This window comes from Nesoenas mayeri (assembly GCF_963082525.1).
Source record: "Nesoenas mayeri genome assembly, chromosome: 4".
Taxonomy (NCBI): Eukaryota; Metazoa; Chordata; class Aves; order Columbiformes; family Columbidae; genus Nesoenas; species Nesoenas mayeri.
Window position 1 is genome coordinate 37,958,799 of NC_137540.1, and position 15,077 is coordinate 37,973,875.

General features: G+C 40.8%; 1 protein-coding gene across 1 annotated transcript; it reads right to left on the reverse strand.

Annotated features, from left to right (window-relative positions):
* Positions 1-1,329: 1,329 nt before the first annotated feature.
* Positions 1,330-9,859, reverse strand: HPF1 (histone PARylation factor 1; the record flags this gene model as incomplete). Its single annotated transcript, XM_080344115.1, has 8 exons — positions 9,707-9,859; positions 8,382-8,541; positions 6,597-6,783; positions 5,998-6,096; positions 4,823-4,973; positions 4,028-4,115; positions 3,312-3,484; positions 1,330-1,461 (listed from the first exon to the last, which is right to left on the reverse strand). Exons 1-8 carry the CDS (start codon positions 9,761-9,763, stop codon positions 1,330-1,332), a joined length of 1,047 nt encoding a protein of 348 aa, XP_080200241.1. The 5' UTR covers positions 9,764-9,859.
* Positions 9,860-15,077: the final 5,218 nt, after the last annotated feature.

Consider the following 15,077-nt stretch of genomic DNA (forward strand, 5'->3'; position numbering starts at 1 on the left):
ATTAATCACATAGAACACTTCAGTATTCTTCCAGTTGTAACTGTTTTCCTCCTCACTGAGAGGTTAACAGGCAAGACTGGAAAATCCATACTAAGATCCCCATTTTTGCTGATTTAAGCTCAAATAACAATACAAAAAGCGAATACTTTTTTGTTACTTATATGATTTATATAGCATTAATATAAAGGTATCTTTTGCTTGCAACCTAAGATGTAAGGAGGAATGAGACCAAATTTTCAAGGAAGCACTGCTCATATAAGACATAACTTTCTGGGCCTGTGAAGAAGTCTATGTCCTTGTGCTTACATTTGAATAAATGGAACATTTATATGCCAAGTGTTGGGGCTGTCAAATTTACAAAAGTAAATGTGACATCTGATCCCCAGAACTGAAAATACCTTTTTGATTTAAAACTCAAGACCCACTTTTACAGAACTCTAACCTACAGTATGTTAGTTTATGCCAGAAAGGGACTTAGGAAGTGTAATAGTTTACCAAAAAGTAGGGACAACTTCAAAGTTTGAGCATGTTGCTACTGCCCTGTAATTTTGTCAGTAGTACATTGTCATTACTAATGACATGAACTGCTCCAACAGAAGCAGGCCGGGTGAGTAGGAGCAGGTGGTATCTTCCACTGCTTTCTAGACTCTTATTCCAAGCAGATACCTGAGAATAACACTCTTAATACCAAGGAAATAGAGCAGTGGACCAGTGAACTTGAAAACAATTCACATCTTGTACAAAATCAGTTTGATTCTATTTTTAAAGGTCCAGGCTGTTGAAAAGAGGGTGACTTCATCTGACTAGTGAAGTACCAGCTGCAGAAGAACTTCTAATTTGTCTTGTAATGTCAGTTAGCTGTTTTTCCAGCCTATTTGTTTCCTGTCAATTCAGCCAGATCCAGAAGACTGTTACCTTTGTTACAATCCAAGAGAACACTACTGTGAGTTTGTTACCTGTGTGGTGAGCTAGAACTGAGGAAACGCACAATGCCAGTCACAGGGCCCAGGAGCAGGGATACGGAGCTCAGTAGGTGTAAAGGAGCAGCTGCTTGCGACTGAGCTGCACTGAACCAGCTTGCAATTGATTACCTTTCCAGCGCCCACTGGTGGGCCAGGCCCAGCCCCTCCCATCAGCACATACACTAGCAGCACATACACCCCTTCAAGCCCCGGACAGTTTGGTGCGAGAAACCAACACAAAGAGGCACCCCATCATTAGAAAAGCTTTACTGAATGTGGGGCATAAACCCACAGACACGCACAACACAGAAAACCCAAACCCCACACCCGAGAACACAAGGATGCCCCCTCGCCTGCACCCCCCGGCTCAGGGAGCGAGCTGGTCCACCTTGTCCTCCCGCCGGCTGGCCAAGTGTGACTGGATGATCTCTGCGAAAAGGTTCCTCTTGAGCAGGGTGTAGGCCAGGGGCAGCAGCTGGCCCACCATCTTGTGGAAGTACTGTAGGGAGAGCAAAAACACAGCAGCCCCAGGGATCAGCAGCTTTAGGTACAGAGCTCAGGCTTTGCCACAACCAAACTGGTTTTTGCAGCCACCCCTGAAAGGAGTGAGCCCACACCTATACTACACCCCAATAGCCACAGGACGGCCAGGCTGGGGGACCTGAGCTGCTGCAGGCAGTTACAGAGATATTGTTTAACAAGGCAGTAGGTGACAGCTGTTCTTAAAGCATGCAGACATCCAGCCTGGGACTGAAGTCCCTTGGCCTGTCCCACTCTACAGCTGAAGGGGATGACAACGGTACTTAGAGTAACCATTTAAGTGCTCCAAATATATAGAAGTCATCAGTATATTTAGCATCTGTAATGTATGTGTAAGCCCATTATAAACCCCTTCCCCATCACAGGAGAGGTAAGTCATTTTCTGTGTCTTCAGCTACAGAGAAAGTGTCAAGGTTTCTTCTGGCTCTGCACACAGAGCTCCACTCAGAATGAAAAGCACCTCTAAGCATCTAGACAGGCAAAAAAACCACTGGGACCAAACCATAGTGCTATTTATGTGTGAAGTCATTGTTTTTCCTTTCTTTATACTAAACTAGAAAATGAAGTAAGGTTTCTATTTTCAGAAAACAGCTGCAAAGTTATAGGTGTTTCAAGTTACTCCATCAGGTATCAGGCCATGTCACAATACTGTAAAGATATCATTAATCATTGCACAAGTTTATCAGTGGTTAATCTCGTGTGCTGAGAAGCATGAAGTGTGAAAGACGGAGTTTCTCTCTACCTACTCAGCCAACTGGAAGTAAACATTTCCTCCAGTGCCCTTTGAGATGTAGGAAGGAATTAAACAGCTGAAACAGTATAATCACTGAAGGAAGGGTCCTCAATAAGCAATATACCAGAGGAAGATACATTATCAGATGCTGTAGGGAACTGAAAAAGTAGAGTGGGGAATCTTAAGAAACACATTAGTAATTTAACAGTGTATAGAAAAAACAGCAAGTTTTCCTTCATTTCAGTGGCTAAATACTTTAACTAGTGTTTAGCACAATGTTTCTGGGTCTACATTTAATATTGCAAGATTTTTATCTTTCTACATGATGCTTTGGAGTACCCCTTTAATACTGCTTTTACTAAAAAGCAGCTATTTTGCATGGGTGTTTCCTATGACTATCCTTTCCTACTACATTTATGTTCAAGCTTGTTATTTCCTAGCCACAGATTTATTACAGACATGACCCTCTTCAACAGGACAGTGGCTAATACAGAAGTGTTAAGTAGAATATTTATGTGTGATTAAGTGCTAGTAACTCAATGACCTTATTTATGATATTTGTTATTAACACAGAACCAGACACTTAGTGGGAGATCTTTGATGCAGCCATACAAGCAGCACCAGAAGGCAACTGACCTAGGCTCAAGTTTTCTCAGCTGGGGTTGCTACAAACAGTCTGTTTCTTGATCCAGTTGACCATGAGTGCTTGTGCCCATACAAGTAGCTGGGGATAGAGGGCTACAGCTATTCAGTATATCCCAAACATTCTGCATTTTTAGGAATCTTAATGACAACTTGTTGTCTTACATCAAATCACAACAGTTAAAGGCTGCTTAAATGCTTCTGGATTGCAGAATTATGCTTTCATACAAGCAATTTTTAATTCAACACGGAATGTTATCATAAGTGGGACTTTTTAAAGAGCCTTCACAAATTAAGACTATTCTTGTAGACTTTCACAATTCCTAGGGATAATTATACAATAGAGTTGGGAATAAAGATCTATGACACATAACTCCTGGTCCACACAAAAAATAATGCATAATTTTGTGACATATGGTTGTTGTATTACTCACATGTGATCCATAGCAGAACAGGTCCATGCCTAGTTCATACCCCATTCCATAGTCACATTCATCATTTGCAAACTGAACAAAGGTAAGCATTTCTTGAATGGGTGCAAAGGCCTTCAGTCTCTCATCATCAGTAGGAGCATCAACAATGGCCTTACAAATTTTTTTAAGATTGGCTGCAAAAAACCCAAATATTTACATCATTAAATAAAGAAATCTAATGTTGTACAGAAGTAGTTTGTGGCAAAAGCTTACTGTGTGTCACGCTTACAGGAAGACAAAGTGAGCACATCCTGAGCTGCTGGTGAAAAAGCCTCCCCCTTTGCCTTTGCTGCACATTCTTGACGCATACCCACCCACCTCAATTCCCCATATAGAGACAAGTATTTGTGTGGTGAAGTGGCATCAGGGAACTGATTCTTATTAGAACACCCCTAGGAGAAGACAGGGAATAAGAAACAAACCCACAAATCCCTGAATATAGGTCATCTCAACTACTGCTTCAGGAATTATTTCAGATGTAGCACATTTCATTGACTCTCATCTGGTTCATTTAGAAAAAATACTTTGAGCTCAGGTATGATGGTTAAGACTTCTGCCTTTTACTCATATTTTTCAAGCAGGAAATATCAGTGCAGTTTTGTTTTTGCAGAGTAGTTGTTTGACTAAAGTTTGTTTATTTAAATAAAACAGGGAAATGTAGCCAGCAAGATATTCACCATTTGTTTCAGGAAGTTCTCTGTATCCGACATCATTTTTGTCTACAGGAACAACTAAGCCTGCTCCATGAAATGCTTTGGTCACCACCTAAATAAAGAGACATTAAATTGAATATAGCGCTCTAAGTCAATACTGTGACATAAAACCACTGACTTCACTAAACAATATTAACACCTGACTGCTGGTGGTCAAACCTAATATAATGTCCAGGCTCCAGGACATCAACATACTTTCAAATTAAAATAGCAGTTACTTTTAAGTACTGAGGTTTAAAATAACTGGAAAATCTATTTCGGTCAGATTCTGAAGTCTAGGAATCCTTGTAGTCACTTGTGTAGCACTGTACTTCATCTGTTTAGTCACCTCCTACTATAGTTGTTTCTGATAGGTATGCAAAAAATCTGTTACTAATCCACATCATCCCTTAACAATCCTGTTTCCAATAGATCAAACCCAAATGTTTGCATTAATCTTCACTTTGAAGCAGTTTTCTTCATGCTCCCCATTTGTTTTAATTTTTAGACTATTTTCCTTTTTTTTCGTCGTTGTTGTTTTGTTTCTCTTTAATTGAATGCCAAGCTATCAAGCTATGATTTACAAGAATACAGTGTTTCAATTTAATCCTATTATTTGGAACACACTTGTATTAATCTTCCCCTTCCTGAAGTTTTAGAGAAATTCCTAAATGAAACATCCTTACTGACTAGAAGGAGAAAAAAGTTAAAAAGAAGGGCAAGTAAATGAAAAAAATTTAACAGAACTTGGTGCTCTCCAGTTGATCAGGAAAGTCATACTTTCTTATCTCTCTGTTTCATCTTCATGGTTTTTTGTTCCAAAGAGTAACCCAGTTCTTTGGCTGTTCTTGTTAGTTTTTCATCTATGTCTTTCAAAATAGCATTTTTCTTTTTATCAGTCACTTCCTTAAGGTTTTTTGACAAAAATAATCTGCAAATAAGAAGAAACAGGTCTTAAGAGAGCTTAACAGAAGACAAACAAATGAATAGCCTTCTAATCACTAAACCTCCAAATCTTATAATGAAGATTAGCAGTCATGGGTTTATTTATACACATAGACTTGGGATTGCAAGCCTCTTGACAATGAGAAAGATAAAAAGTTCAGCACAGACAGTACTTTGGCATTTCCTATCTGTATTTGCATTACAATCCAGCTTATGCAATCTGCAAGTGAAGATTCTCTTGGACTCAGTAGCTGTTCATCTATCTTAAGAATTCAATTTGCTGCTTCAGTGCCATTACACTATTTATCATTCAAGTCATGCACATACATATTTATGAGTTTCATCATGGTGCTTCCAAAACAAATGTCCTCGTTTAACTCTGCACTACGCAAGGGGTCTTTTGCAGAAGCTCTTCTTCGGTATGCTTTCACTTACTGACACGTGTCTGTAAAGAGCTCTCCATTTTTAACTGACAAGTGATGAAATGTTGTTTACATTCATGCTGCAGGACCATGTAAAGCTTCATTAATCATATTGAACTACATATCCATATAAATGTTATCCTGCCCCAAGTAAGAAATGGTACTTCTTGCAGTTATTCATTATATACAAAAAATAATGTATTTTTATGTAAGCAAGAACAAGAGATAGATACTACTTATTTAGTAAAATATTCAGATTTCCTTCACCACTGTTTGAGATGCCCTTTACTTATGAAGTACTTTAACACACCCAGTAGTCATTTTTTCTTCCAACAGAGCCTATTCCTGCCAACATATTTAAAGGATGAGATAATCAACACTTACCTATTTCATTTTTAAAAGGGAAACATTGTCAAGAAGGCTATTAAGGCTTTTGAGACTACCTTAAATCTTGTTAGGAGGAACAGAAAAATCAATGAGCATTTCTTGAGAAAGAGAGATACATAATAAATTGGCTACATTACTCTATATCACATCTCCCAATTAATCTCTTTACTCTTTGTGAAGAAAAGTAAATATGAACCTTACTTGACTGCTGCAAAGACATTATCACCAACTTGTGTAATCACACAGCCCTTCTTAGCTTCATTTGCACCAACCCACACTGGAAGTTCATCTGGCACATCCCTATATACAAAAAAATACACACAAACAGTGAAGCTGTGTCCATTTCTTCTGTTTTGAAGTAAAATTAATTTGCCTCCTTACCAAACTGCCACCTCCTTCAGAAACTTAACAAGAAACTCCCTTAGATCTAAAGCTCTGAAGTCTTACAGCATGGCTTTGAAAGGTACTATTATCAATAAAAGTACAGAGAAGACACATTCACTTTATTTCATAAGGCTCCACTTTTTCTTTAAAGTGACACGGCAAACATTTAAGATTAATAAGTGAACGTGCTCTAGAGGGTTGAGGAAGGTAATTTAATAAATATTTAAATCTAGTCTTCAACCCAATATCTGTGATCTTTCAAAATAAAAGATAAATCCATCTGATAATATCCTACTACAGAAGCGAAAGATTATTTGGTAGTAGCATACAATTCTAAAATCCTGTCTTGTGGAAAAAAGAGGAGAAAAAGCTACATGTAATTGCAGTCCAGCAAGAGTATGTATTAAATAAAATACCTGAAATATCCCATGTGATACTGTGTTTTGCTATCCCCAACAAGTATAGTCTGGAATTCTGGGGGATCATAGAAGAATCTCCAGTGAAGATTGAAGTCCACATCTGTTGATTTTGCTTTTTTGTGTTTTCCAGCAAGAATATCATATGGTCCAACCAGCTTAAGTCCAACACTTGACATGAGCGCATCTGAAAAGCAAATCATGACTTAGTTTACCTTCTGGTGGGCGCGTATCTAAAACCAAGAAGTTCCCGTGTCACTCACGTAGCAAAAGCTTCCATAAATACAAACAGTCAACCACACCACTTACCAGAAAGGGAAAGCAGAGATATTCTGTTAGTCAGATAACCTTACTCTTGAATGAAAGCTATTACACTTCTCATGTAAGTAGTGGTCAATGGTTCAGCATCCAGATGGAGACTGGTGACAAGCAGTGTCCCTCAGGGGTTTGTACTGGGACAAGTACTGTTTAATATCTTCATCAATGGCACAGACATTGGTATTGAGTGTGTCCTCAGCAAGTTTGCAGGTGATGCCAAGCTGAGTGGTGCAGCTGACACACCTGAGGGAGGGGATGCCATCCAGAGGAACCTGGACAATCTCAAGAAGCAGGCCCATGTGAATCTCATGAGGTTCAACACAGCCAAGTGCAAGGTCCTGCACATGGGTCAAGGCAACCCCTGGTATCAATACAGGCTAGGGGATGAACAGATTGACCGCAACACTGCCAAGAACTTGGGGTACTGCTGGATGAAAGATCGGACATGAGCTAGCAATGTGTGCTTGCAGCCCAGAAGGCCAGCTGTATCTTGGGCTGCATCAAAAGGAGTGTGACCAGCAGGTCAAGGGAGGCGAATCTGCCCCTGTACTCTGCTCTGGTGAGACCCCACCTGGAGTCCTGCATCCAGCTCTGGAGCCCTCAGTACAGGAAAGACATGGACCCGTTGGAGAGTGGCCAGAGGAGGCCACAACAATGATCAGAGGGGTGCAATGTCCTCCTGTGAGGACAGGTTGAGAGATTTGGGGCTGTTTGGCCTGAAGAAGTGAAGGCTCTAGGAAGACCTAATTGTGTCTTTCAGTGCTTAAAAGGGGCCTAGAAGGTGGGACAGGGTTTCTAGAAGGGGCTGTTGTGATAGGACAAGGGATAATAGTTTTAAACTAAAACAGGGGAGATTCAGACTAACTATGAGAAAGAATTTTTTATTTTTTCAATGATGGTGGTAAAACACTGGAACAGGCTGTCCAGAGAGGTGACAGATGCCCCATCCCTGGACACATCTGAAGTCAGGTGGGACAGGGCTCTGAGCAGCCTGATCTAGTTGAAGATGTCCTTGCTCATTGGAGAAGGTTGGACTGGGTGGCCTTCGAAGGTCCTTTCCAACTCAAACCATTCTATGATTCTAAAAGAAACTGTCATTTCTAGAGCACCCAGGGATGCCACATTCTGTTATATAATAAATTTGGGTAAGCTGAAGTGCTGATGGACATGAGGAAACTTCAGTTACATACTAAACATTTTCAATGGACTTGCAAGAAAGGCAGACTTAAACAACATTTAGTCCCTTTGTATTACACCATTTAAGGAATTATATTTTAGAAAGCCTGAAGTGTACCAACATCTTTGTAATTATCTCCAGTATTCTTGGTTACACTCATTTAAATGTCCTTCATCATAACTGAACACTGAAGCAGCATTAAAATGAATTTGATCCCCTCCAGTTTGCCTGTCTTCAGGCTGTTTTTAAGAGTGAAAATTAGAAAAGGCAAAAAATATTTTAAAACCCACCACTTGGTTTCTCAGGATCTAGTTCCTTGCAAAACTTCCAAAACTGATAAAAGTCTTCAGGCAGCCTAAGCCGATAGCATGCTTCTGCCTCTTGACGAAGATTATCGGGGATATCTGCCTGATTTGACCTTCTCTTCTTAACATCTCCATTTTTTTCACACTGCAGATAAAAACCAAACCAAAACACAAATTTCAGTTAGTGGCTTCCTGTCAGTTCTAGTGAAGGATTTTACAAAGCTTCTATATTCACAGAGGAACAATGATTAAAACCATCAAGTAATGCTTGTTACTTAAAGCAGCATATATACTGATTAGAACTTCTATTTTAGACAGAATCCCTTAAAAGTGCATTATCTGAGATGTGCTAAACATGTATGTAATATCAAAATAGCACTTGGATATTTATGGGTCACTGTAACTGACAGAAGCATTTTTATTAGTTAATCAAGCAAAGGACTAAGCAATCCCAAAGTTTAATCCAAGTTCGACGTTATTTTCAAATGACCATTTCCGAACACACAGCAGCTTGCATCCAAGAAACTCATGTCTTTTACAAACACTTGGGAGTAGGCATATTATTTTGTCACGTCTGGTTAAACGACACAACAAAAATCCATTGAGGCACAACTATCTGAACTACTCCGCTATTCAGCATCCAAACTAGCGCAGTTTACACCATAGGATTTTAAAGGTAAAGTTGTTTTAAAACAAGTGATGTAATATGAACCATTATGTTTCTGAAACAATCCATTTGGGCATGCACAGTGCTAAAGGGGTAACCTCAATTACCTCATTCCCACATAAGGCTCCAAGAATTTCTAGGAATTATTATGCTGCTAATTTAAAGAAAGAAAAAAAAAAGAAAAAAAAAGGCAAGGTTTCTTTTCTCTTGTCAGGACAGTAGATGAGGCAGACAACCCATCTCCTGAGCTGGCCACCACCAGGCACCTCACCACAGCAGGTGTTCCCGGTCAGGTGTGCTTACAGCACACCCCAAGGGCAGCGGTGACCCGGGAGATGCCCGGGTAGCGGGAGAGGCTCCCATGTCAGAGACCGAGGGGTCGAGAGTCCCAGGGGCTTTTACGAAAGCTGCGGGGCGAACAGAACAGGGGGCAAGGAGGCCGAGGCCCGGCACTACGACAAGGCACCCACGCCGACTCAGGCCTACGGCTCCGCAACTGCGGCCCTCCGAGCTCGCTCCCCGGCCAGGGTACCTCAGGGGCGGCTGCCGCTGCCCGCCATCCCCGCAGGGCCGGTGCCGCGCAGGCTCGGCCCCTCAGGCACCACCACCTCCCTCCCCGCCCCGCGCGCCCGCTAACGGCCACCTGCTCGCCGTCCGGGCCCGCCGCCCCGCGCGGCCTCCGCTTCCCGCCACCTGTCATGCTCCCGCCGGCCGCATCGCTCCCGCCCCTCGCCGCCGCTTCCGAGCCCGCGCACTGCGCCTGCGCACTCAAGCGACGCGCTCCTGGCCGGCCACGCCCAGCCCCTCGCGCACCGGGGCGTTAAACGGGAGTTTAACGGCTGCGGGCCCACAGGAGGGGCTGGGAGCGGCCGCCCATGCGCAGGCCGGGAGGGAGCCGGTTAGCGGGGGTCTCCGGGAGAAAGGAGACGCTTGGCAGGGGCCAGCTCGGCCTCCGCCCCTCGCTGCTGGCTGGCAGGGCAAGGCGGAGTGGAGGGGGGGAAAGAGGCGGCACGGCGGTACCCGGCACGGCTGCGTTAGCCCCGGGCTGAAGCGAGCGAAGGCAGTTAACCCTTGATTGCGAGAGCGCCTGTGGCTGGAGCCAGAGATCAAGCAGGGCAGTTTAGCGCCATGTTTCCTCAGCGTAGTCTAACCCACCTCAGGAGTGCCTGTACCAGGGGTGTCTAACTCATTTTCACCGGGGGCCACATCAGCCTCGCGGTTGTGGAAATGAGTTTGACATTCCTGGCCTATATACACTTTTGAGGCTTTTTTTTTTTCCTCAACCTTAATTACACATACGTGCAAATTACATAATAGAATAATTTAGGTTGGAAAAAACCTTTAAGATCATCACATCCAACCATAATTCCTGTAAATTCCTGTAATACAAGTTAAGGTAGTATGTTTGGATGAGACTGAGGGAAAAAAAGATGACCTGAACCAAATGTAATCTTTCCCTTCAGAGCCATTAGCTTCGGTCTAGAAATAAGCTGCAGTGCCTTTCAACTACATTGACAGTTATGCATCTAACACAAAAGCTTGATAATTTTAAGTCTGTCTACAGCATTCAGGATTAGAAATTACACACCACATCCCAGGAAACTTGATCCTGACTGGTGTTATTATATGTATGTAAAACAGCTAAGCACTTTGTAGAAACCATGGGTTGACATTATATAGATACAGGACAATCAATGATAAAGACTCCTCCTTCAGCTGGAAAAAATGTTGTTTAAATCAACATACATATTAAATAGTTTGCTCATAAAATCCTGCACACATAAGCAAGGAATACTAAGTTTCCAATCCAGACCTCATTTAAGGGATTAATTATGTTTCATAACCTGAGGTTATGCAGAAACAAGGTACAAAAGCCCACTAACGAACCACAAACCTAATTTTCTTCCTGAAAAGTGTGAAGAGTACTGCCCTGAGATTTCCTTGGGAAATGCTTTTTAGTATTAGTCTCACTCCATAACTTCTAGTATACCAAACCTTAACCATAGTGGATGGCACCCAAAGGAACGATATTTTCCTCAGTAGCTTAGTGGAAATCATTCTAGGTGACTTCAGAATAAAGCCATACATCCCCCACCCCCATCACGAGTATCCATTCTATACCCTAGCTAAGCCTCCCCAAATTCCAACATCATGCAGTAAATTCATTCAGTGAGATCAAAGGCACCAATATTCCCTATGTCAGTGTTGAAGCTAACAAATGCCAAGTTCTGAAACTGTTACTATTTTCAGGATAAGCTTTTTCCCCTGTTGCAAGGTGAGGTTAATTAAGGAATTAACCTCACCTCCAAGCCTATAGGTTTGCAGATGCTTGTCACACTTTCTCTTCTCTCCATTTTTACTGAAACCTTTCACATAAACATTTTCAGTTGCACATTTACAGTTTTACTAAGGCGAATGCAAAAGTGGCAATGGAAGGATAGCCCAAGCATCTTTAATGATTTAGCCTAGAGTCTCAAGTGTGTATTCTTGCCACATTAGTCTTCTGCTACAAAACAAGTAAATGAAGTTGACATGAAAGCTTCTACCTTTATGTTGGGTTAAGAAGAGAACAGAACTTTTTTACACGTGAAAAACTTTGAAAACTTAAGAGATTGATATTTGCTTCTTACAAGATTTTGCAATATAGCATTGAGAATAGTGGCATGACAAACTTGCAGTGGCCCCATTTTAGGTATGCCAGTATCTCACAAATCAAAACTATGCTGGAAAAAAATGAAAGTTAACTAGAAAAGTACCTCTGTGTTGGCTTATTGTTAATATTAGTGCTATGTCTCAAAAGCCTTTACCACTTCACTGAAGATACAGCTTTTTTTGAGCTTTATCAATCAGGTTTTGGGTTGGTTTTTTGTTTGTTTGTTTTGTTTGTTGTTGTTGGTTTGGATTTTTTTGTTCTTTTCTCCACACAAGCTATTAAGGTCTCTGAGAACACCTCTCCTCTAGAATAGCCTGCAGTCTGGTGATACCCCAGGAGAGAGAGACATATAATCCAGGAGGGAAGATACTAAATGTGAGAAACTCAGTCTCTCATCCTTTACAGGCATGTACCCCAACCACTAGATTATTGGCTAAGAGTAGCAGTGTTTGGCCATATTTAACATGGCATGGGCTTTTAAAAAAATATTTGGCCTGAAATAAGGCACCTAGCTTGGTTCCATTAAGATTATAACACTGGTTACATTCAGAAAACTAAATTTGCATGGCTGCATAGATAAATGGGGTATTTCTGAGGTTAGATGTATCTAGTCCCAGTTGGCAGCCAATAAGAACAGCAGTTTTGAGCTTAAGTACACACTTTAGGTTTGATAAATGCTTTCGGTTATTCTTCATTTAATTCTGTGCTCATCAGTTCTTCTCTGAAGTGTGGAAATAGATTGTGGAGTGCCACCATGCAAGCCCTTAAAAGAGAAACGAAGATACTGAATGAATATTCAGTGTACCATAGCAATTTTTTCCTCCTCTGAACAAGTGGTAACTCCATCTGCATGTATATACCCCAAAATGATTCATTCTCAAGTCAAGTCCTAGATTTGAAAAGCATATATAATTTGATATTGGTAGTCTTATTGTCATTCGTTCTGTTAATAACCTGTAATGCTGCAACATGGAAGACTTTTTACAAGGAAGGATAAACAACTAAAGCAGAGAGTTTACAATATAGTATTTTAACATCCCCCTCCATCAAACTAGTAAACGTAGCTTCCTGTGTCTGTACCATCAGACTTCTGAATCAGCATGAACAGAGATTATCTCAAGAGAATAATCTGCAAAGTAGCTTTATCAAGGTGTAAAACTTATCTATATGATTAGCCCTGCACTGCAGTGAGCCTAGCTTTTTTTTTAAAATAAAAAAATTTTCATAACTATACAGTAACAGATTTTGTGAGAAACCCCAGAACTGGGATCTGTTGTTTTGAAACAAAACTTTTCAGACCTGCTTTCTCAAAAGCCATGGTAGATACTTCCCGTGTATACACTTAATTTGCCCTTGGAAGTCATCAAGACCTCAGTGTGTCTTATGAGGATTCTTCCTCTCCGATGTGTATTTCCAATATCGTTGCTTGACATCCAAAGTATGCCCCATGCTATGATAAAATCTCAGTTATTAGTTTCAGAATTTTATTGCTATTAATTATTCTGAAGAAAGCCTTTATGAGTTAAAAGCCCAAGTAAAAGCTTTATCAACTATTTATAGTAGATACTAGAAAGAAGGAAAGAAGACTTTCAGGGTTGTCAAAATCCAGTTTATGCTTCCTCACTGCCATTCCCTGACTCATTTATCCTCATAGCTTTCCTCCAGAGTTGATTGCTTTCCTCCTGCCCCTTACAAGATTCAGATTTGCTCACCTGTAAAAACATTAGAAATAGATTAAGATGTGTTATGCAGATACTCTGTGCTAAGATGTTAGAGAGATTTATATTCAAGGACAGGGTTCTCTTCGAGACACAGTCTAGTCTGCATTAGCAAGTTAAATGGGGTGCAATACATATGGTTCACAGTGTATTTTCCCTACCCTTCACTATATATAACTGAAAGGTGGCAGTTTCAGGCATGCTTAGATAGTTTTCTTAGGTAGTTTCAAAACTACCTAAGCAGCAAGGCATGGATGTGTGCAGTTTCCTCATCACCAGAGCATACTGATGACTATACTATCCAGTAAAAATATATATAAACTCTAATTTCTGTTCAAATAGTAAGTTTTGCCAAAGAACAGTGCTGAATTTTTTCTCACCACCAGAGGGAGCCGTTTAAATACTTGTCATTAAAAAAAGAACAAGGACAAAACCATCGGTATCTTAATACGTTATTGGCCTCATTGATGTCATTTTGTACCATTCAGTATAACTCCTTTAAAAGTAGACAGCTTGTTTCCAAATACCAGGTAAAATAATCCCAGTATATGTAGTACATGTTGGATTTTTGTGCATGTCAGCTGTTATGTTGGAGTTGTACAGAATGCAGTGTGGCACCAATACAGTGAAATTATGCTATTTTAAAACAGTTTTAACACAGCAGTTTAAGTGAAGATCTTAATGAGTTGCTTTACAAAACTGCCAGCCTCCTTCTCTGGTCAAGCCTCAAATAATCCTCAGATCACACAGAGCCTCTGTTCCTTGGGTTATTAGCTTCTGTAGGGCAGCTCCACATTCTCAGGTTCAAAGGAGGACACATCCTGCCTTCCATCCAAATAAGGATGAGCAGGAACTGTGGACACATTCAATGTCAAAGACAAGGTCTGCCTCCAGGAAGGTTGCGAGTGAGCAGTGCTGCACCAGATTGCAAAGACACACAGAGCCTCTGCTGAGTCACCACCTCACTGTTGCCTGTGCTGACAGGTTGTGCTGGATCCCTGCCAGCTCCCCTTGCAATTCTGTGAGGTAGGCTATGTACATCAGGATGAATGAAAGAAAATGCTGTGGGAGGAGGGGGAAGAAAAAAAAAAAGTAGTGTCACTGGAAGAAAAACCATCAGGATGCTGCAATACATCTATTTCCTGAGAAATCCTGGAGGCTTCAAGTTACTTTGTATTGTGAATGTTTAAAAAAAGAATGAGTGAAGATACACAGCAGTCTTGCTGTGAAGGACTTGAAGTTAGATATACATTTTAGCATAGTGATTAATACTATTTTGGCATCAATTCAGTGAGACATGCAATAACTGCTCTTGACAAGAATATAAACTCACAGTTTGCTACAGCATTTTGAACCATTATTTGTATAGATCTGGCAGCTAGCAGTAGACTATGTTTTTAAGGTGGCAATTGTATTTTACTGCAAGCCAGAGTCTTCCTTTTTACTCTGTTTTGAGTATAAGGAAACCATTCTGATCACGTAAATTAGTGCTTCAAACACTGACCCCTACATCTACACTATTCTGCATTTAAACTACTTTTTAGTCCTGTGATTGCATAGAACTGCTATTTATGTAGGACCATTTGCCATACCTACCAGTTAAGTTTTACAGATAGCCATAGACATAATATTACATGTTGCCT